Consider the following 23412-nt stretch of genomic DNA (forward strand, 5'->3'; position numbering starts at 1 on the left):
ACCCTTAGCTTTTTGAACGAGGACATTTGCCCAATATTTACGCACTCCGTCGTGCTGTTAGTTGTTGTGGTCCATTTTACAGATAAATAAAATCCAATGGTCATCCAAAATCTACACTTCTTCTCTGTCCTTAACTCTCTTCTCATGCAAATTCCGTGTCGATTGGTTTCAATTGTGTTTAGACTCATCTATATGATTTACTTGTCTACGATATGTGGCTATATTCGTCAACAAAATCAGCATAAAAAGCCAGAAGTTCGCCATTTGTGTATTTCGGATTTCGTCTGTAAGTTATTTTCAGCGTTTCGGTAGAATGGATAGGTTGGTATCTCTTTCACACAAAAGTAGTGGTCAATTCTACTCTCTATCATAAAATCGAACTTAATAAAGATTTCGTGTCCTTTGCTTTCTATTTGTAACCTTTATAACGGTTTCAAAATCAGGTTAGTTGTGGGTTCATTTCAACCATTAAATATATTGCGGACATCTTTAAAAACAATAGACCTAACCCTTTTAAGCCTAACCTTACCCTTTTGAAAATTTTCGGATCGGACCATAATTGGAATCTACATATAATAACCCCAACCTGTGTTGTAAGGTGAAAAAATATTACAAAACGTACACTTCAACCTTCGAAGTCAAATTGAAAAAATCGCATGGGATAAAAAATATGAAAAAATAAAAAAAAATGTCTCAAGATACTACAAAAGTCTATATTAACATCATTTTTGGCATATTTTTATGCGATTTGTTTAGATTTTATACTTTTATGCCAAGAGGACATTCTGAATTGACAAGATTTGTCAAAATCGGTCCAGTCATTGTAATTATTTCGCTATATATACGCAATATATACCTGTTCGTCTATTTGTGATTTAGCCGGGATTAAATATATTCGCAGTTTAATGGAAAATTTGAATTTTATTTAACACAAATGTTATGGTATTTCACCCACTAAATATTATCCGATGACCATCAAAATTGGAAGGCTTCTTCCCAGCCCTAACCCCATGATTACTTCCGCGTCGATTGGTATATAATTGTGACCTGTAGAGCAACTACAACATCTTTACAATGATCAATTTTTGGTCCATTTCAACCCCCTTACGCGAGCATCTCCAAAATCAATAGGCTTCTATTCTGGCCCTAGCCCCACCTCCATTCTAAATTTCGTGAAGATCGCAACATAATTGCCACCTGTAGAGTGATTACAATTTACAATGGACAGACGACGGACGGATGGACATACATAGCTAGATCAACTAATCTCGGCGAGATAGGAAGATCCATATATACAGAGTTGCCCATATTCGACGAACCCATCTGGCAACGCCATAACTTTTGACAGAGATGTCACATCGCTTAATGACATACCGCTTTTGAAGCGTCAGTCCAAGCTGATTTTTACCATGAACGAATAAACGCCACGCGAGCGCTCTGAAATTTACATTCAACAGAAGAAGTCAATTGTGAAAACTCAACGTGCTTTTAAAATATTAAAAAAATGTGAGAAGTGCGCCTTCTAAGAACACCATTAAGCGTTTATACGAAAAATTTTCGACTGGCCATATAATCCGAAGAGGCCATATAAAAGTCGAATTTAAAAAATAAAAAATAAAATTTAATCGGACGAAAATATATATGGGAGCATCGAAATCTGAACCGATTGCCAGATATATTTCTAGACTGAACCTGGCTGCGTTAATTTTTGAGAGTTTCACGGGGATTTCAGCAAATGTTTTACAATAAACTTGTATATTTTTCTTTAACAAAAATAATAATAATAATAATAATAGTAATAATAATTTTAACAATAATAAACCATTTTTGTTTTTTCCAACTGGTCACCTTATACATGAATCTGAGATACATAATTTATCATTTTGAAATATGAGAAGTTTTAAGAAAATTACAATTAAAAACAAAGAATATGACTCAAACCAGATTTAAAGTGTAAAATTACCTACGGACGGCATTGAAGGCAAGGCGAAATAGCCGATGATCTCCAGACAGACGATAGTCACCAGAAACCCAACAACAACGAATGAACAACGAAAGGGCGGACAAGCGGCCATGCAACAACAGCAGCTGATGCATCTCAACGAACACTTGTTGACCATTTGGCCGACTTAACAAAAATAAAATAAAACAAGTAAGCAAAGGCTACAGTCGAGCGGGGCCGACCGTTGAATACCCTACAACACTATAATAACCGATACAGTTTATATAGGCGAGATACTCGAAAGAATTCCACAAGATATTGTGACAAATAATAAAAGAAAATCATCAGGTTTCGTTCTCTAATTTTCGAATAATAGCAACTTTAACTAATTTGCTCATTTCCAATTTATTGGTAGATGTTGCACGTAAATGGTCTTCCTAGATCTGGAACCAATATTTCCCAAAGACCTATAATCTCTCAGAAGTGGCAAAAGATTAACATTTATTATTGGTTTTTGACTAAAACGCATCTATATGAGATACAGACATTTGACTTTATTCTTCAATGAAATCAGCGTTAACGAAAAAATCAGGAGTGCGTCTTTCCTGTCTTTGTGAATTCACCAAAAAGTCACTGGAGTGGACATTTTCGTATTTTGTCTACAAAAGTTGGCAAACTCCTTCACACATTGAATATTTTTGGATGGCCATCCAAAACTGCTTGGCTTTTGCAATGTCCGGTAACCCCCATTCAAATGTGCGTGAGGATCGGGCGATAATTACGACCTGCTGACAATTTTGTAGTTTTTTGGTCCATTTCAACCCCTAAATATATGGCGATCATCTCCAAAAAGGGTAGGCTTCTATTCTGACCCTCATCTTATCCCCATGCAAAATTTCGCATGGATCGGGCCATAAATGCGATCTGTATATGATATCCTGATATCCTAACTACTTAGTTTTGTTAGCTGTAGAAATATTACCAAATGTTTAATTCAAAATGAAAATATGCCAAAAATATGACAAAATTGAAAAAATATGAGAAAATTTTACAAAATCAATATTTTCATCTTTAGAGAGATACTTTTATGCGATTTTTTTAGACGTTTTTTCTTTCCTGCCAAGAGGCCATTCTGAATTAATGAGAACTATCGAAATCAGTTCAGCCGTTCTCGACATATATGAGATCTTTCAAGCATATCTTCTTTGATAGACATATATATCGCATATATTTGGTATATATTAGATTTTTTGGATCTTAACCTCAATGTAAAGATCAGAAGTAACCTTGTCATGGCTTTGAGATTTCGCCGGGATTTAAACTATTCGCGGTTTAATGAAAAATTTTGAATTTTTTCAACAAAAAAGATATGGTCTATTTTACCCGCTAAATATTATCCGATGACCACCCAAATTGGTAGGCTTCTTCCCCGCCCTAAACTCTAGCTACATGCGAAATTCCGCGTCGATTGGTCTATAATTGCGACCCGTATAGCTACTGCAAAATCCGACATTTTTTCAGTAATTGGTCCATTTCAACCCCTAAACATTTGGCGATCATCTCCAAAAGAAATAGGGTTCTATTCTGACCCTAGCCCCACCTCCATTCTAAATTTCGTGAAGATCGAGCCATAATTGCGACCTCTAGAGTGATTACAAATTAACATGGACAGACGGACAGACGGACGGACGGACATACATAGCTAGATCGACTCAGCTCGGCGAGCTAGGAAGATTCATATATACTTTCCTATGTGGGAAATCAATATTTCGTGGTGTTACATAATTTTTGGCCCAATCAAACTTATAATACCCCCAACACATAGTGTTGTAGGGTATAAAAACGGACCAAAAGCAACAGGCACAGGTTAAAAGTATAGATTACTGATTTCAGACAAGTGTCTGCTGTCGTTTCAACATTTGCTCGGGTAACTTGTCAAAAGGACAATGACTTTGAAATCTGCTGTTGAGCGAAAAAGTGGCGTATAAAGCAAAACGTTGTAGTGAATGCATTGTTTTAAATCATATAAACCGCAAATTTTAAATTAAAAACCAGTAAAGAAAGTCTTAAAGTCGGGCGGGCCGACTCTATGATACCCTACACCACGTTGCTAATTTAGTAGAGCTCCGCATAACAATTAAAAGTTTTTATGGGGGAATTCAATCATAATTATAATTATTATTATAATTATAATTTAAAGTTCAAAGGACTAAATATGCCGAAGCATTTCTATCTTTTAAATTCGGACTTGTATTGCCCATTTGGTGCACAATTAATTTTAAATCGGATAAATATATATATGGGAGCTATATCCAAATCGGAACCGATCTCCATAAAATTTGGCAAAGATATTTCTGAGCTGTATTTCATATATTTCCCTGAATATCGTTGTTACGGCTGTGGATAACAAATAAAAAAAATCGGATGAACAATATATATGGGAGCTATAGCTATATCTGAACCGATCTTCACCAAATTTGGCATACCAGCTTCTGACTAAATTCGGCCCTAAGTGCCGAATTTCATCCCATTTGGACAAATATTAGACGTTTGGTGCACAATATAAGGTAAATCGGACGAAGTTATATATGGGAAATATATCCAAATCTGAACCGATCTCGATAAAATTTGGCACATGTATTTCTGGGCCATATTTGATATATTTCCCCAAATATTGTTGTAACAGAGTGCATATTGCGGCTGCGAAGGACAAAAATAACAAATCGGATGAACAATATATATGGGAACTATAGCTATATCTGAACCGATTTCGATCAAATTTGGCATACTTATTTTCAGGCCTAACTTGGTTGTATGTGCAAAATGTCATACTATTCGGGCTGATATTACACGTTTGGTGCACAATAAAAGGCAAATCGGACGAAGATAAATATGGGAGCTATATCTAAATTTTGACCAATTATCTTCAATTTCAATAGGGTTCGTCCTTGGGCCAAACAAATGATTTGTGCAAAATTTCATCTGGATAGGGCAATAATTGCGAACTGTACTTTGTTTACAAAAATACATGGACAGACGGACGGACATACATAAATCGACTCAGAATGTGATTCTATGCAGATCATCAAAAGAAACTATCTCGTTTCCTTTTGCCAGTTACAAACAAATGCACAAAGACATAGTACCCTGACCACCTTGTGGTGTAGGGTATAAAAAACAAATCATTTATTTAAAACCCTTTCGAACACAAAATATTGAAATTATTTTGGCTGACATTTCAGTCTGACTCATTCATTCTATATAAATGCGACTGATCACGGAGTGTATTACACTGTGATAATTTAGTTTGGCTCTATCGGAATTTCACGTCCATTTATTGGTAGCCCAGAATATATAAAAATATTTTTTTTTTCTGGAATACCTTAATGGTATATTTCAAAGCTTATTTGGACATAGATGGATTTATACCACCACCATAGTATGGAGGGTATATTAAGTTTGTCATTCCGTCTGCAACACTTCGAAATGTCCATATAAGACTCTAAAAATTACATATATTCTTGATAAGTATAAAATTCTATGTCATTTTGCGATGTCATCTGTGGAAATTACTCTTGCTTTCGATCGAAATAAGGAAGGATTGAAAAATACTCAGGTGTATTCCAGGTCTGCAGACTTGTTGGAATTAAAAATAAGCCATACAGGTCCAGAGGCCCCATATAACTGTACCGGCAGATTTAAGGTGCTCCGGCCATTTTAGTCATAATTTACCAGTATCCCAGTATGTAGGACATACATAGAACGGTCCATATAGAGTCAAGTTTCCCATTTAACTGTTCATCCAGACATCCGGTATCTTGATGATTTGTGCCACACTTTTCACCCAATTGTTTCGAACTTAGTGTTTGGAAATTTTAATGACAAAAATTTTCTAACGGAGGAACAAGTTCTCGTATATCCCCATATAATTGCACCACTCGATATTCGCTATTTTTATACTCTCCACCTTGGAAAGGAGGGTATATTAACTTTGTCATTCCGTTTGTCACATTCTTAAATATTCGTCATAGACCCCATAAAGTATATATATTCATAATCAGCATACAATTCTGTCTGTCCGACTGTCTATCTGTCCGTCTGTCTGTAATTAGCAGAGTAATTTGTATTGTGTCTAGGATGGTCGGTCCACGTTTTGGTATAGCCCCCACATAACGGTACCTCCCGGTATTCGGTATTTTGTATGATTTTTGCCACATTTTTTCATGGATTTGTCTGAAAATTGGTCTTTGTAGGCCATAATGGGTCCTAGTTCGTGCGGCGAAACCTTGTATGTATAGGTCCACGCTTTGGTATAGCCCCCATATAACGGTACCTCCAGATATTCGGTATTTCGATGAGTTTTGCCACATTTTCTCATGGATTTGTCTTAAAAATGGTATTTGTTGGTCATAATAGGTTCTAGCTCCGGTGGCGAAATTTTGCATATATAGGTCCTCGCTTTGGTATAGCCCCCATATAAAGGTACCTCCCGATATTCGGTATTTTGTATGATTTTTGCCACATTTTTTCATGGATTTGTCTAAAAATTGGTATTTGTAGATCATAATGGGTCCTAGTTCGTATGTATAGGTCCACGCTTTGGTATAGCCTCCATATAAAGGTATCTTCCGATATTCGGTATTTTGATGGTTTTTGACACATTTTATCACGGATTCGTCTAAAAATTAGAAATTGTTGATCATAATAGGTTCTAGCTCCGTTGGTGAAATATTGTATGTACAGGTCCACGTTTTTGTATAGCCCTATATAACGGTACCTCCCGATATTCGGTATTTTGATGATTTTTGCCACATTTTCCCACGAATATGTCTAAAAATTGGTTCACCATTGGTTGTAGTGTTTCCATTACCCTAAGGTGGAGGGTATTAAAAGTTCGGCCCGGCCGAACTTAAAGTTTTTTTACTTGTTCGATTTAAGCCACACTTTTCACCGGAATTATTTCAAAACTAGAATTTGAAGTTCGCAACGTGTACTTCCCCCTCTAACTAAAAATTGTCACGGTTTCTTATAGCCCCCACTTAATGGTACCCCGTGTTGCATGATCATATTCTATAATAGTTGTTGGCACAATAGTTTCTGCAAAGCTGCCATAGTTATTTCATAGAAATTATCTTTCTTGTCGCGACAGTCATTTTTTATTCAAACTATTTGTGTGGCATCAGATTTGATATCCATTGTTATATTTTAGTTATGAGTTTTTCCAGCCAATTTAGTTTTAGCAATGCGGTGTTCACTGTATTTCAAAATAGGCAGTCTGTATTAACAGACTTCAGGAGGTGTTAGAGAAAAGAGTTGAAGGTGTTGTAAGAGGAATTGTTGTCTTTGATTTAACAAGACACAAAAACAATAAGTATGCCTTGATTTTTTTGTTACTGTGTGCCTGTCTGATTGTAATGGTCATTTAAATCATTAGCATTGCCTTGATGTTATTGACGTTGCCACAACTATGAAGGACGTGACAACTCCACCTGCAGAAACTAGATTCTGAAAGCAGACACATTTATTTAGCATTTTGTTTAGTGACAACAACAAATTGTAGATACTGATCAGCATAAAATTCTATGTCGATTTTACTCAAATGTATATTATGTCTGCAGGACTTTTAGTATTGAAAATGGGCCATGTAGGTCCACGTTTTGGTATAGCCCCCATATAACGGTACCTCTTGATATTTAGTATTTTGATTATTTTAGTGACATTATTCACCGAAATTGTTTCAAATTAGGTATTTGAAGTTCGAAATGGATACTACAGCCTAAGACAGAAAATTGTCTGTGCAGATCCACGTCTTCGTATAGCCCCCATATAACGGTACCTCCCAATATTCGGTATTTTGATGATTTTGCCGACATTATTAACCGGAATTGTTTAAAATTTGGTATTTAAAGTTCATAATGGATACTACAGCCTATGACAGAAAATTGTCTGTGCAGGTCCACGTCTTCGTATAGCCCCCATATAACGGTAACTCCCAATATCCGGTATTTTGATTATTTTAGCGACATTATTCACCGGAATTGTTTCAAATTTGGTATTTGAAGTTCGTAATGAATACTACAGCCTATGACAGAAAATTGTCTGTGCAGGTCCACATTTTGGTATGGCCCCCATATAATAGTACCTCCCAATATTCGGTATTTTGATGATTTCAGCGTCATTATTCACCGGTATTGTTTCAAATTTGGTATTTGAAGTTCGTAATGGATACTACAGCCTAAGATAGAAAATTGTCTGTGCAGGTCCACGTCTTCGTATAACCCCCATATGACTGTACCTCCCTATATTCGGCATTTTGATGATTTTAGCGACATTATTCACCGGTTTTGTTTTGAAATTTGATATTTGAAGTTCCAAAAGGATAGTACAGCCTAAGACAGAAAAATTATTGTGCTGGTCCAAGTATTTGTATAGCCCCATATAACGGTACCTCCCGATATTCGGTATTTTGATGATTTTAGCGACATTATTCACCGGAATTGTTTCAAATTTGGTATTTGAAGTTCGTAATGGATACTACAGCCTAAGACAGAAAATTGTCTGTGCACGTCCACGTCTTCGTATAACCCCCATATAACTGTACTTCCCTATATCCGGTATTTTGGTAAGTTTAGGTACAATACCCATCGATTTTTTAAGATTTTTACAGCATTTTTAGCGGATTAAATTTCTTTTGAAAATTGCCAAATTCGTTCTAAATGGTGGAGGGAGTTCAAAGTTCGGCCCGGCCGACTTATAGCTTTTTTGGTTATTTTACTGTCATTCTACAAATATATACAGTATGAGGTGAAAAAAAACTGCAACCAATTTCAGACTGCTGTCATTTCTAAGCCATCTCGTCCGACAGCTGTTAAAATTATTCCAGTGATAGCTCATTATATTGTTTACAAGGGTACAAAAGCATTTTGGTGAGAATTTTCCAGAAAAAAAGTCATTCGTTATGGAATTCTAGCGTGATATAGTGATATCTTTATATTTGGCGGGAAAACCACAAGTGGCTATGATTAGAGCACTTCAGCATTTAAATGTCAATAAATATTTTGTGTCTCGTGCCATCGTAGCGTAGCCCGACATCAAGGAAGTGGATGGAAGAAAGCAGCAACATCAGCAGAAATGATTCGAAAAGTAAAGAAGCGACTTGATCGAACCCCGCGTAATGGCTCGTGAGCTGGACATATCGCAATATTCCATTCCATCCATTCGGCAAATATTGAAAAATGAGCTCGGGGTAAAAACATTGAAATTCCAAAAATTGCAAGAACTTACACCGCAACAGGAAAAAAAAACTAAAAAGAGAGAAAGAGTTGCTTCGCTTTGCCGAAAGTGGTGAACCGCCGAATTTGGTTTTCTCCGATGAAAAACATTTGCTGTTCAGCAGTTTGTTAACAAACAAAATGATCGCGTTTACTTGCCAAAGAGGTCCGTTGAAAATGAGCATCATCGGTTGGCCACCGGAACTCAAGCGCCGGCCATGGTGATGGTGTGGGCCGCCATAACAGCCGATGGTCGCTCTGGTTGGTCAGAATAAAAAAAATCTAAACTTATTCTAAAATTTGACGCTATTATATCCATCGTCCAAGACGCATTACAAATTGTTCTGCCAAATTCCGAAGCTCTACGACAAATAATGTGGGCTGTATCATGATTTCAACATATGGACAGGCATACGGACAACGTTAAATCGACTTAGAATTTTATGCTGATCTACGACGAATATTTAGGGATGCCACAAACGGAATGACAAAGTTAATATAGACTCCTTTTCAAGGTTAAGGGTATAAAAATATGATTATTAGGAACATCTTAAATGATTATTTCGATTAGGTACAATCGGAGGGCTAAGCCCAAATACACCCTTCCATTACATAGTGGAGGTTATAGAAAAACAATACTATTATGAATTTCGCAGAACCATAATGGAGGCATTGCAGACAGGTAGCCCATGGATATTGTTACTCTTCACATGTGCGTATAACTGTTTCAATTGTCAAAATGTAAGTCTGTATTTCTATATGTAACGGTGTGTGCATTCACACAAGTAATAGCGAGACGACGAATGTAGGTATGATTTTTTCTTTTTTTAATTTTAACTCATTCTTTCTTTCTAATCGTATGTCGGTAGTCCATGCGTGTGTCAGGAGTACACTCGAATGCAAATAAAGGTTTATTAAAATGCGGTTTTGTATGGTTAATTATGCTGTGGGCTTTTATGTCCATTCGGACAGTGAGTTGGTTCAAATGTCTCCCACTTGTCGGTTGTTTGTGTCGAAGTACTGCTACCCAGCAAACCAAATATCGTGGTCTAATATGTCTGCGCAATTTCGAAAAATTGTTTCTGATATGTCTTGAGTCCGATTGTTGGAAGATGATTTTTTTCAAACAAGTTTTTTTCATAGAAGGAAATATCTCATTTTCTTCTTATTTATGAAATTTCGAATATGTCGCTATAATTCGATCTTTCGGTGTAATTTTACAGACACCCTCTGACACACTCTCCGGAACGTATGTGTAAACCATTATCTATGTACAAACGACCTCTAAGCACAAACGACCATCGACAGGTCCTCCGAATTTTTTATGTATAGACGTCTGCGTACAGATGCACCAAATTCATACATAACCCGATTCAGCCTACTTTACTAAACAATAAAATTTCACGATTTTTTATAACCTTAGCCATTATTATAACCTACAGAGGGTATATATCATTTGTTACGGCCAAAAAGGTTTTGGATTCTAGGTCTCTTCAGAGTAAATCCGTTTCAGGAAATTTGGAGTCGATCTAAGGGTTGTCCGTCCATCTGTCTCTGGCCGGCTGGCTGGTGCGCACGATAACTTTCGATTTGATCCAAACTAGGTACATCATAATAGTATTGTACAAATTAGATCAAGTTCGGAAATGGGCAAAATCTATCAACTCCTTCTAGTACCTCCCCACAAAATTGTCACAGAAAATAATTTCCCTTATAGAACAAGATAGGATCATCCACATTTGTGCAAACTTAGCAAATTCTAATGTTTTTATCAGTACTAGGTCAGAGGCGAAAATGGGTAATATTGGTCCATTCAGAGTCCGATTACCTTAAAATTAGGAGCATACCAATATTTCCACCAATAGAAGGTCTACAAAGATGGAATATATAGGTCGTCTCCTACCTCCCCCCCCCCCCCACAGGTTCCGGGTAATAAACTGAAGCGCGTAAAATTCAGGGTAAGCATCCGATTCTCTTTTAATTTTACTCATCCCAATATTGTTATTAACGCGAGATCTGGTGTGAAAATGAGATATATCGCCTCACTCCTTTTGGGACCTCCCACCATAGTATGGAGGGTATATTAAGTTTGTCATTCCGTTTGTAACACCTCGAAATATACATTTTAGACCCCACAAAGTATATATGTATATTCTTGACCAGCATAAAATTCTATGTTGATTTAGCGATGTCCATCCGTCTGTGGAAATCACTCTAGCTTCCGAACGAAATGAAGTAGATTGATAAAACTTTCCTCAAATGTATATTATGTCTGCAGTACTTTTGGTATTGAAAATGGGCCACGGTCCATGTTTTTGTATAGCCGCCATATAATGGTACCTCAGTATTTTCGTTCTTTTGGTGATTTAAGCGACATTATTCACCAAAATTGTTTCAAATTTGGTATTTGAAGTTCGTAATGGATATTACAGCCTGTGACAGAAAATTGTCTGAGCGGGTCAACGCCTTCGTATAGACCTCATAACGGTACCTCCCGATATTCGGTATTTCATGATTTTAGCGACATTATTCACCGGAAATGTTTCAAATTTGGTATTTGAAATTCATAATAGATATTAAAGCCTATAACATAAAAGTGTCTGTGCAGGTCCACGTTTCGGTATATCCCCCATATAATGGTACCTCCCTATTAATAACAAGTACAAAAGCTGTAAGTTCGGCCAGGCTGATCTTTGACTACCCTTCACCATTTGGATTTTGACAATTTTCAAAAAAAAAAATAAAATAAAATAAAACCCGTAAAAAGTCTGTTAAAATCTACAAAATACCGAATGTAGCCGTTATATAAGGGTCTACACCACGACGTGGGCCTGCATAGGCAACTTTAGTCATAAACGAAACTCAAATGTGAAACTTGAATAAAAAACCAGTAAAGAAAGTCTTAAAGTCGGGCGGGGCCGAATTTATGATACCCTACACCACTTTGATAATTTAGTAGAGCTCCGCATAACTATTAAAAGTTTTTATGGGAGAATTCAATCATACACGCTATGATTATAATTATAATTTAAAGTTCAAAGGACTAAATATGCCGAAGCATTTGTATCTTTTAAATTCGGACTTGTATTGCCCATTTGGTGCACAATTAATTTTAAATCGGATAAAGATATATATGGGAGCTATATCCAAATCGGAACCGATCTCGATAAAATTTGGCAAAGATATTTCTGAGCTGTATTTGATATATTTCCCTGAATATCGTTGTTACGGAGTGCATATTACGGCTGTGGGTAACAAATATAACAAATCGGATGAACAATATATATGGGAGCTATAGCTATATCTGAACCGATCTTCACCAAATTTGACATACTATCTTCTAGATTCTAAATTCGGTCCTAGGTGCCAAATTCCATCCCATTTGGACAAATATTAGACGTTTGGTGCACAATATAAGGTCGAAGTCGAAGTTATATATGGGAGCTATCGTTATATATGGGGGAATCGGACGAAGTTATGTATGGGAGCTATATCCAAATCTGAACCGATCTCGATAAAATTTGGCACATGTATTTTGCATACTTATTTCCTAATTTGGTTGTATGTGCAAAATTCCATACCATTCGGGCTGATATTACACGTTTAGTGCACAATAAAAGGCAAATCGGACGAAGATATATATGGGAGCTATATCTAAATTTTGACCGATTATCTCCAATTTTAAAATGGTTCGTCCTTGGGCCAAACAAATGATTTGTGCTAGATTTCATCTGGATAGGGCAATAATTGCGAACTGTACTTTGTTTACAAAAATACATGGACAGACGGACGGACATGCATAAATCGACTCAGAATGTGATTCTATGCCGATCATAAAAAGGAACTATGGGTCTATCTCGTTTCCTTTTGCCTGCTACAAACAAATGCACAAAGACATAATATCCTGACCACCTTGTGGTGTAGGGTATAAAAATCGGTAAGTAATGTAGCTAAAATCATCAAAATACCGAATATAGGGAGGTGAATTGAGGCTATACGAAAACGTGAACTGCACAGACAAATTTCTGTCATAGGCTGTAGTATCCATTACAAACTTCAAACACCAAATTTGAAACAATTCCGGTGAATAATGTCACTTAATGTAGTCTGTGTACATACGGCCATGTAATATCTATCGTCCATTATGTAATATCGCCTTCCCTTCTGATCGACGTCTGTGCACAGATGCCCTCCAAAATGTCTATGAACATACGACCTTCAGGTTAAGGTCCTCTCCCTTCGAAACTTTAATGATTCCCTTCAGCTCTTCTAAGGCGCCAGCGCCCTCCGGGACGTCTGTTCACAAATGTCTTCCGAATTCTCTACGTAGACACCACCGTCAATTCGTCGTACTGATGCCTTCTGGCATACCGGGTCCAGACGCCCTTTGGCTCGTTCGTGTAAAGACGCCCTTAAACTTAAAGACGGTTATCAGCTCATCGGCGGTGTACAGATGCGTGTACGGTTTTATTGATGCACTGGACTGGTGCAGCATAAAATAAACGTTAAAAACGAGACGAATATTTATGCAAGATTTACGTCATTGAGGTCCATAACAAATGCATCCCCTTTTAAAGCCATATTGCATTTTGCTCAATCACAAAATTCATTAGCAGTCTCAAACTGGACCAAAATCCCAAACGATATGTTTTCAAGATTACATACAAAGGCAACGAATGCTCTAGCGAATCTAGAGGAAGCACAATCACACACACACACACATCAGTAATGGCCGGAAGTTTTCTCATTAACAACAATCGGCTATTGGGACAAGTTAACAAATAAACAACAACGACCCCAGACACAACAAAAGCAACTAGCAACGGAGTATGTAATTGAACTAATAACACAAAAAAAAGAAAAATAAAGAAACACATACTAACACATATAAAACAACAATAAAATCTGCTACAAAAATAACAAAAAAAAAAAAAACAAAAACGTTGAACCAATATGGGAATATAATGAATGAAGAAAATAAAACGAAATGAAACAATAAATTTGATTGATAGTTGCCAATAGAACATAAAAACCATATAACAACAAATGCAACAGCAAAAACACAATTTAGAAAGTTGAAAACAACAACAACAACGGCATTATCCAGGCAACAAGTCCAATGGGAAGGGGAGAAATAATAACATCATTGTTTTTGTGCGTTTGGGAATTCTTCAGCAGGAAATCACAGCAACGATAACAATAACAACAACAATCAAACACAAGGTCATTCTTTCATAATGTTGTTGCTGTTGCAGTGGCCAAGAATCAAGTCGCCATGCAGCAACAACGTCAAACCAAAAATTCTGAACGAACCAGCGGCAAACTTTTTCGACTTTAACCAAGTTTTTGTGGTTCTTTTTTTTTAGACCCTTGGTATTTTGGCTTTTTCACTTCAGTTTATAGAATGTGTGTGTGTGTGAGTGTAACATTGCTGTCTCATATGGCTCGTTCGGTCGCAGTCCAGACAAAAGCTAAAAAATGTCTCCAAAACTCTCGAAAGAACAGCACATCTTAAAATACTTATTTGGTTATTGGCCAGTTAATGAAAGTGCGCTTGTATGACTTCCCTTATTTCAATTGGGTGTTTTTTTGAACTTGCTTCTGCCTCAGATCAGTTAATTAGCATACATTTATTATCCATAACCTCTTTTGCTTCAGTGTTTTTAACCAATGAACAACCCAGCGAAAAAATGAGTTTATAACTGAATTTAGGCACCAATAACTACCATTTTTGTCTACCATTTATATAACATTAGTTCCGTTCCCGTACTTTTATAGTTGTAAAATTAGCAAAGGTCCTGTATATAAATTTTTTTGTCATAGGCTCTAGTATCCATTACGAACTTCAAATGCGAGATTTGAAACGATTCCGGTTAATAATGTTGCTGAAATCATCAAAATACTGAAAATCCGGAGGTACTTTTATACGGGGGCTATACCAAAACGGTGACCTTCATACAAAAATTTTTGTCATAGATTGTAGTACTCATTAAGATCTTCCAGTACGAAGTTTGAAATAATTCCGATAAATAATGTCGCTAAAATCATGAAATTACCGAATATCGGGAGGTATCGTTATATGGGGGCTATACGAAAACGTGTACCGACCTGGCCCATTTATGAACTTAACCTGCTTAGCGGTATACTATGCAAAATTTTAGCCTTCTATCTCAATGATTACAACAAATAGACGGACAGACAGACAGGCGGACATCGCTAGTTCGCCTTAGAATGCTGATCCAGAATATATATATATATATATATATATATATATATATATATATATATATATATATATATATATATATATATTCTGGATCAGCATTCTAAGGCGAACTAGCGATGTCCGCCTGTCTGTCTGTCCGTCTATTTGTTGTAATCATTGAGATAGAAGGCTAAAATTTTGCATAGTATACCGCTAAGCAGGTTAAGTTCATAAATGGGCCAGGTCGGTACACGTTTTCGTATAGCCCCCATATAACGATACCTCCCGATATTCGGTAATTTCATGATTTTAGCGACATTATTTATCGGAATTATTTCAAACTTCGTACTGGAAGATCTTAATGAGTACTACAATCTATGACAAAAATTTTTGTATGAAGGTCACCGTTTTGGTATAGCCCCCGTATAAAAGTACCTCCGGATTTTCAGTATTTTGATGATTTCAGCAACATTATTAACCGGAATCGTTTCAAATCTCGCATTTGAAGTTCGTAATGGATACTAGAGCCTATGACAAAAAAATTTATATACAGGACCTTTGCTAATTTTACAACTATAAAAGTACGGGAACGGAACTAATGTTATATAAATGGTAGACAAAAATGGTAGTTATTGGTGCCTAAATTCAGTTATAAACTCATTTTTTCGCTGGGTTGTTCATTGGTTAAAAACACTGAAGCAAAAGAGGTTATGGATAATAAATGTATGCTAATTAACTGATCTGAGGCAGAAGCAAGTTCAAAAAAACACCCAATTGAAATAAGGGAAGTCATACAAGCGCACTTTCATTAACTGGCCAATAACCAAATAAGTATTTTAAGATGTGCTGTTCTTTCGAGAGTTTTGGAGACATTTTTTAGCTTTTGTCTGGACTGCGACCGAACGAGCCATATGAGACAGCAATGTTACACTCACACACACACACATTCTATAAACTGAAGTGAAAAAGCCAAAATACCAAGGGTCTAAAAAAAAAGAACCACAAAAACTTGGTTAAAGTCGAAAAAGTTTGCCGCTGGTTCGTTCAGAATTTTTGGTTTGACGTTGTTGCTGCATGGCGACTTGATTCTTGGCCACTGCAACAGCAACAACATTATGAAAGAATGACCTTGTGTTTGATTGTTGTTGTTATTGTTATCGTTGCTGTGATTTCCTGCTGAAGAATTCCCAAACGCACAAAAACAATGATGTTATTATTTCTCCCCTTCCCATTGGACTTGTTGCCTGGATAATGCCGTTGTTGTTGTTGTTTTCAACTTTCTAAATTGTGTTTTTGCTGTTGCATTTGTTGTTATATGGTTTTTATGTTCTATTGGCAACTATCAATCAAATTTATTGTTTCATTTCGTTTTATTTTCTTCATTCATTATATTCCCATATTGGTTCAACGTTTTTGTTTTTTTTTTTTTGTTATTTTTGTAGCAGATTTTATTGTTGTTTTATATGTGTTAGTATGTGTTTCTTTATTTTTCTTTTTTTTGTGTTATTAGTTCAATTACATACTCCGTTGCTAGTTGCTTTTGTTGTGTCTGGGGTCGTTGTTGTTTATTTGTTAACTTGTCCCAATAGCCGATTGTTGTTAATGAGAAAACTTCCGGCCATTACTGATGTGTGTGTGTGTGTGATTGTGCTTCCTCTAGATTCGCTAGAGCATTCGTTGCCTTTGTATGTAATCTTGAAAACATATCGTTTGGGATTTTGGTCCAGTTTGAGACTGCTAATGAATTTTGTGATTGAGCAAAATGCAATATGGCTTTAAAAGGGGATGCATTTGTTATGGACCTCAATGACGTAAATCTTGCATAAATATTCGTCTCGTTTTTAACGTTTATTTTATGCTGCACCAGTCCAGTGCATCAATAAAACCGTACACGCATCTGTACACCGCCGATGAGCTGATAACCGTCTTTAAGTTTAAGGGCGTCTTTACACGAACGAGCCAAAGGGCGTCTGGACCCGGTATGCCAGAAGGCATCAGTACGACGAATTGACGGTGGTGTCTACGTAGAGAATTCGGAAGACATTTGTGAACAGACGTCCCGGAGGGCGCTGGCGCCTTAGAAGAGCTGAAGGGAATCATTAAAGTTTCGAAGGGAGAGGACCTTAACCTGAAGGTCGTATGTTCATAGACATTTTGGAGGGCATCTGTGCACAGACGTCGATCAGAAGGGAAGGCGATATTACATAATGGACGATAGATATTACATGGCCGTATGTACACAGACTACATTAAGTGACATTATTCACCGGAATTGTTTCAAATTTGGTGTTTGAAGTTTGTAATGGATACTACAGCCTATGACAGAAATTTGTCTGTGCAGTTCACGTTTTCGTATAGCCTCAATTCACCTCCCTATATTCGGTATTTTGATGATTTTAGCTACATTACTTACCGATTTTTATACCCTACACCACAAGGTGGTCAGGATATTATGTCTTTGTGCATTTGTTTGTAGCAGGCAAAAGGAAACGAGATAGACCCATAGTTCCTTTTTATGATCGGCATAGAATCACATTCTGAGTCGATTTATGCATGTCCGTCCGTCTGTCCATGTATTTTTGTAAACAAAGTACAGTTCGCAATTATTGCCCTATCCAGATGAAATCTAGCACAAATCATTTGTTTGGCCCAAGGACGAACCATTTTAAAATTGGAGATAATCGGTCAAAATTTAGATATAGCTCCCATATATATCTTCGTCCGATTTGCCTTTTATTGTGCACTAAACGTGTAATATCAGCCCGAATGGTATGGAATTTTGCACATACAACCAAATTAGGAAATAACGAAACGATTCCGGTTAATAATGTTGCTGAAATCATCAAAATACTGGCTACAGACCATTTGATACTACCAAAACGTGCCTCATCAAAATAACGGTTTTAGACTCTCTCTTTGGAGCAAAATATTTTCAGGACATTTGGAGTCGATCGAGGGGTGTCCGTCCGTCCGACTGGCTGGTACACACGATAACTTTCGAAGGGAGTATCCGATTTGGTTCAAACTGAGTTCATCGTAACATTATTGTCAAACTTTGATCGAGTTTGGGATGGGCAACTTCGGTCCACTCCTTCTGGTACCTCCCCCACAAAAGGTCAACATTTTCAAGGAAAATAATTGACCGCATAGAAAGTAAAATGATCATTTGATTTTGTGCAAACTTTGCAAATCCCAATATTTTTGTCAATGCTAGGCGAAGTGCGAAAATGGACAATATCGGCTCACTCCATTAAGTCACTTCATCAAAAAGAGTCAAATTTGAAATAAGAATCCGATTGTCTTCAAATTTCACACATCCCAATATTTTCTGTTAACACAAGATCTGTTGTGCGGATGGTAGATATCGGCAAACATCTTATGGTGCCTCCTTCACAAAGGGTCAACATTTTCGGTTTCGGTCGGTTTTGCCGACAGATGTATGCCCTCAACAACTGTTCGATTATTTAAATATATTTTGAATTCTATTATGATTATTCAAATTGTTGACCGTCTATGGAGTAGGCTCCGAATGAATGGGCCTATATTGTCCATTTCGTATCGGACCTAAATATATAATATAAATACAGAGTGAGATAAAAAAAAAACTGCAACAAAGTCAAACGCCATAATTTCTACATTTTTTTTAGTTTTATTGAATGAAAGCAAAAAATGTCGGAAATATCATCAAATTTAAGAATAAGTTTAGATTTGTTCGAATTGGTCACCTTTGACACGTATTATGGCCTTCAAACGGTCACACGCTGCCCGAATGTTGCTCTGCGGTATTTTGGCCCACTATCGGCGAAGCGCTTGCTTGAGGTGATCGACATTTTGGAATTTTTAAGTGAAAACGACGACAGACACAATAGTCCACAGGATTGGTATCCGGAGATTTTGGTGGCCATTGTGCGCTGGAAATGAAGCGAGGAACCTCATTTTGTAACCATTCTTGGGTGGCGCGTGCTGAGTCTTGTTGAAATGTCCAAGGTCTGCGGCCAAATTTAATATTTAAAATATTTTCGCAATAATATTCGGCATTTATTCTGATGCCACGGTCGATTAATACGAGAGGAGAGCGACCATCGGCTGTTATGGCGGCCCACACCATCACAATGGCCGGCCAACCGCTGGTGGACATTTTCAGCTGACCTCTTTGGCAAGTAAACACGATCATTTTGTTTGCTTACAAACTGCTGGACATCGAATGTTTTCTCATCGGAGAAAACCAAATTCGGCAGTTCACTACTTTCGGCCAAGCGAAACAACTCTTTAACTCTTTTCAGTGTATTTTCTTTCAATTGCGGTGTAAGTTCTTGCACTTTTTGGAATTTCAATGGCTTTACTAAGAGCTCATTTTCCAACATTTGCCGAATGGAATATTGCGATATGTTCAGCTCACGAGCAATTTTTCGGCCACTGCGACGGGGGTTTCGATCAAGTCATTTCTTTACTTTTCGAACCATTTCTGCTGATGTTGTTGTTTTCTTCCGTCCACTTCCTTGACGTCGGGCGACGCTACCAGTATCACGGTAACGAGCGATGGTACGAGACACACAAAGATTTATTCACGTTTAAGTAGTGCTCTAACGATAGCCACTTGTGGTTTTCCAGCCAAATATAAAGAAATCACTTTATCACGCTTGAATTACATCACGAATAATTTTTTTTCTGGAAAATTCTCACCAAAATACTTGTTTACGCTTGTAAACAATATAATGAGCTGTCACTGGAATAATTTTAATAGCTGTCGGACGAGTGGCTTAGGAATGTCAGCAGCCTGACTTTGGTTGCAGGTTTTTCATCTCGCCCTGTATATTCTTCTTCAGCATACAATAATATGTTGATTTAGGGACGTCCGTCTGTGGAAATCACTCTAGCTAATGAACGAAATGGACTAAGTTGATAAAATTTTACTCAAATGTATATTATGTATGCAGGACTTTTAGTATTGAAAATGTGGCATGTAGGTCCACGTTTTGGTATATCCCCCAGATAAAAGTACCTCCCGATTTTCGATATTTTGATGATTTTAGCGACATTATTCACCGGAATTGTTTCAAAATTTGTATTTGAAGTTCGTAATGGATACTACAGCATATGCCACAAAACTATCCGTACAGGTCGACGCCATCGTATAGCCTCCATATGACGACACGTCTCGATATTCGGCATTTTCTTGACTTTAGAGACATTATTCACCGGAATTGTTTCAAATGTTGTATTTGAAGTTCGTAATGGATACTACAACATATGCCACAAATCTGTCTCTACAGATCCACGCCATCGTATAGGCCTCATATAACGACACCTCCCGATATTCGGTATTTTCATGACTTTAGAGACATTATTCACCGGAATTGTTTCAAATTTGGTATTTGAAGTCCGTAATGGATACTACAGCCTATGACAGAAAATTTTCTGTACAGGTCCACCTTTTGGTATAGCCCCCGTATTATGGCACCTCCCTATATTTTGTTTTGTGATGAATTTAGCTACATTATTCACAGAATTTTTGCTTCAAATTTCGCTTTTGAATATTGTAATGGTTTATGACAAAAGTTGCCAATGCACCGTTATAGACCTTAATATAATGATTACATTCGGCATTTTTAAGATTTTAACAGAATTTTTAACGGGTTTAATTTTTTTGAAAACTGCCAAATTCGCTCCAAAATGGTGGAGGGTATTCAAAGTTTGGCCCGGCCGAATTTACAGCTTTTTTACTTGTTTTTACTTTATTTTTTTGTTTCCAGAAGTGTTACTTTCAACTCAACTGTTTTTGTATTTGTTCTCTTTAAGCTTATCTCAAATTATAAAAATACAAATAAAACATTTCCAAGTATGGAGAGGCTACTTTAATAATTAAATAAAAAAATAAACTTTTGTATTATTGTTTCACGTCCAACAGCGTTTATATTAATATAATTAGACTATGCCTATGTGCGGATGAATTTTCCGTTTTTTTTTTTTTTTTTGTTTGGCAAAAATGTTTTTCTGTTTCGATTTAATATCATTAGTTTATCATGCTGTGAAAATATGTTGAACGATTAAGATGAAGTTTTGCTGGCAATCACTTACCTCCCAATGGCTAAACATCAACTGGGGACAGGCTAATCCGGAGGTTTGTTTGCGTATCTCTTGAGCAAAGTTGAACGACTCAATTACGGGGAGTATGGCCATTACGGAAAAGTTGCCAGAACCTTGGGTAAGGTCACCAGACAGTATCTTACCGTGACGTCGTCCAATAACAGCATACATTTTTCCTGAAGAAAAAAAAAACAAAACAGAAAGTGAGAACGAAATGAAAAGATTGCTGATACAGTTGAATGAATAATTCATAAATTCCTGAAAATGTTGCAAGGAAAATTGGGAAAGAAAAAAAAAACTTTGTGTGGCATGGCAAAAATAATTACAGGAAAAGAACGGTCTGTAATGGGAGCGAAGGAAAAAATAGAAGGCACGTGTTTCGACGTTTTGAAAATTAACGTCGGGAGTGCGTAAATATTTGAAGGCTTTGGCAAAGATTCTACTTGAACAGTATGTAGAACCCATACCGAATTGTAAGCCATTCCGCTGGCAACAGAGGCTAAAATCGTCAAAATCGAATATATTGAGGTGCAATTATCTACAAAAACGTTGACGAATATAGCCAATCTTCGAAATTTGACCTGCTTGCAGACAACCCTATGTAAACACTTAAACCAAACCAGGGGATAATTTTATACAAAGGCTGTGCCAAAAAAAGAGTATATTAATAATTTCTTCAAGTAGGGTTTCTACAGGGTGAGATAAAAAATGCAACCGAATTCAAACGCCATAATTGTTACATTTTTTTAAATTTTATTGAATGAAAGCAAAAAATGTCGGAAACAGCATCAAATTTTAGAATAATTTCAGATTTGTTAGAATTGGTCACCTTTGACACGAATTATGGCCTTCAAACGGCCAATGAAACCGTCACACGCTGCCAGAATGTTGCTCTGTGGTATTTTTGCCCATTCCCGGCGAAGCGCTTGCTTGAGGTGATCGACACTTTGGTATTTTTTAGTGCCAACCTTGCTTTCCAAAATACTCCAAACACAATAGTCCGACGGATTGGTATCCGCAGATTTTGGTGGCCATTCTGCGCTGGAAATGAAGCGAGGACCCTCATTTTATGCGTGCGTGCTGAGCGCGATGGTGCTGAGTCCTGTTGGAATGTCCAAGGTCTGCGGCAAAATGTTTGCGTGCCCAAGGCTTAAATACACCCTCCAGAATATTTTCGCAATAATATTCGGCATTTATTCTGATGCCACGGTCTATTAATACGAGTGGAAAGCGACCATCGGCTGTTATGTCGGCCCACACCATCACCATGGCTGGCGCTTGAGTTATGGTGGCCAACCGAAGGTTCAAATTTTCAGCTGACCTCTTTGGCAAGTAAACACGATCATTTTGTTTGTTTACAAACTGCTGGACAACGAATGTTTCCTCATGGGAGAAAACCACTTTCGCCCCAGCGAAGCAACTCTTTAGCTCTTTTGAGTCTATTTTCTTTCTGTTGCGGTGTAAGTTCTTGCACTTTTTTGAATTTCAATGGCTTTACCCCGAGCTCATTTGCATTTCTCAGTACGTTCCAATGGAATGGAATCCTTGCCACGGCTGGGCGTTACGTAATCATCAGTGAATATTAGATCTATAATTTTATTTTCCTCTATAAGGCAATGTCTGTAACCAAAAGAATAACAGAAGAGTTACAATTACACAACATAAATAATTAAACAACGAGGAAGTTTGGCAACAAGTGAGCAGCCAAGTCATCATCATATGTAAAGAAAGTTATAATGTAGGCAAATGCAATATTAGAACGACAAACTAGGAATATATCACACATTGGCAAGGGTACCTCCGAAAAAATAAATAAAAATAAAAAAAAACACAACACCTGAAGTTACCAAACCACTGACCCATACTAAAACATTTTGAAATAAAATAAAACGATACCCAGAGCAAAG

The 23412-nt window shown here is 36.9% G+C and overlaps 1 protein-coding gene across 1 annotated transcript in view; it reads right to left on the bottom strand.

Moving 5' to 3' along the window:
* LOC101892759 (elongation factor-like GTPase 1) overlaps window positions 1-23412 on the bottom strand; it is a 432356-nt gene that overhangs the window by 56380 nt on the left and 352564 nt on the right. Inside the window, exon 5 of the mRNA XM_059124407.1 lies at window positions 21497-21681. Within this exon, the coding sequence (XP_058980390.1) occupies window positions 21497-21681 (185 nt within the window). The remainder of the gene's footprint in view (window positions 1-21496; window positions 21682-23412) is intronic.

This window comes from Musca domestica, unplaced genomic scaffold, assembly GCF_030504385.1.
Source record: "Musca domestica strain aabys unplaced genomic scaffold, Musca_domestica.polishedcontigs.V.1.1 29, whole genome shotgun sequence".
Lineage (NCBI taxonomy): Eukaryota > Metazoa > Arthropoda > Insecta > Diptera > Muscidae > Musca > Musca domestica.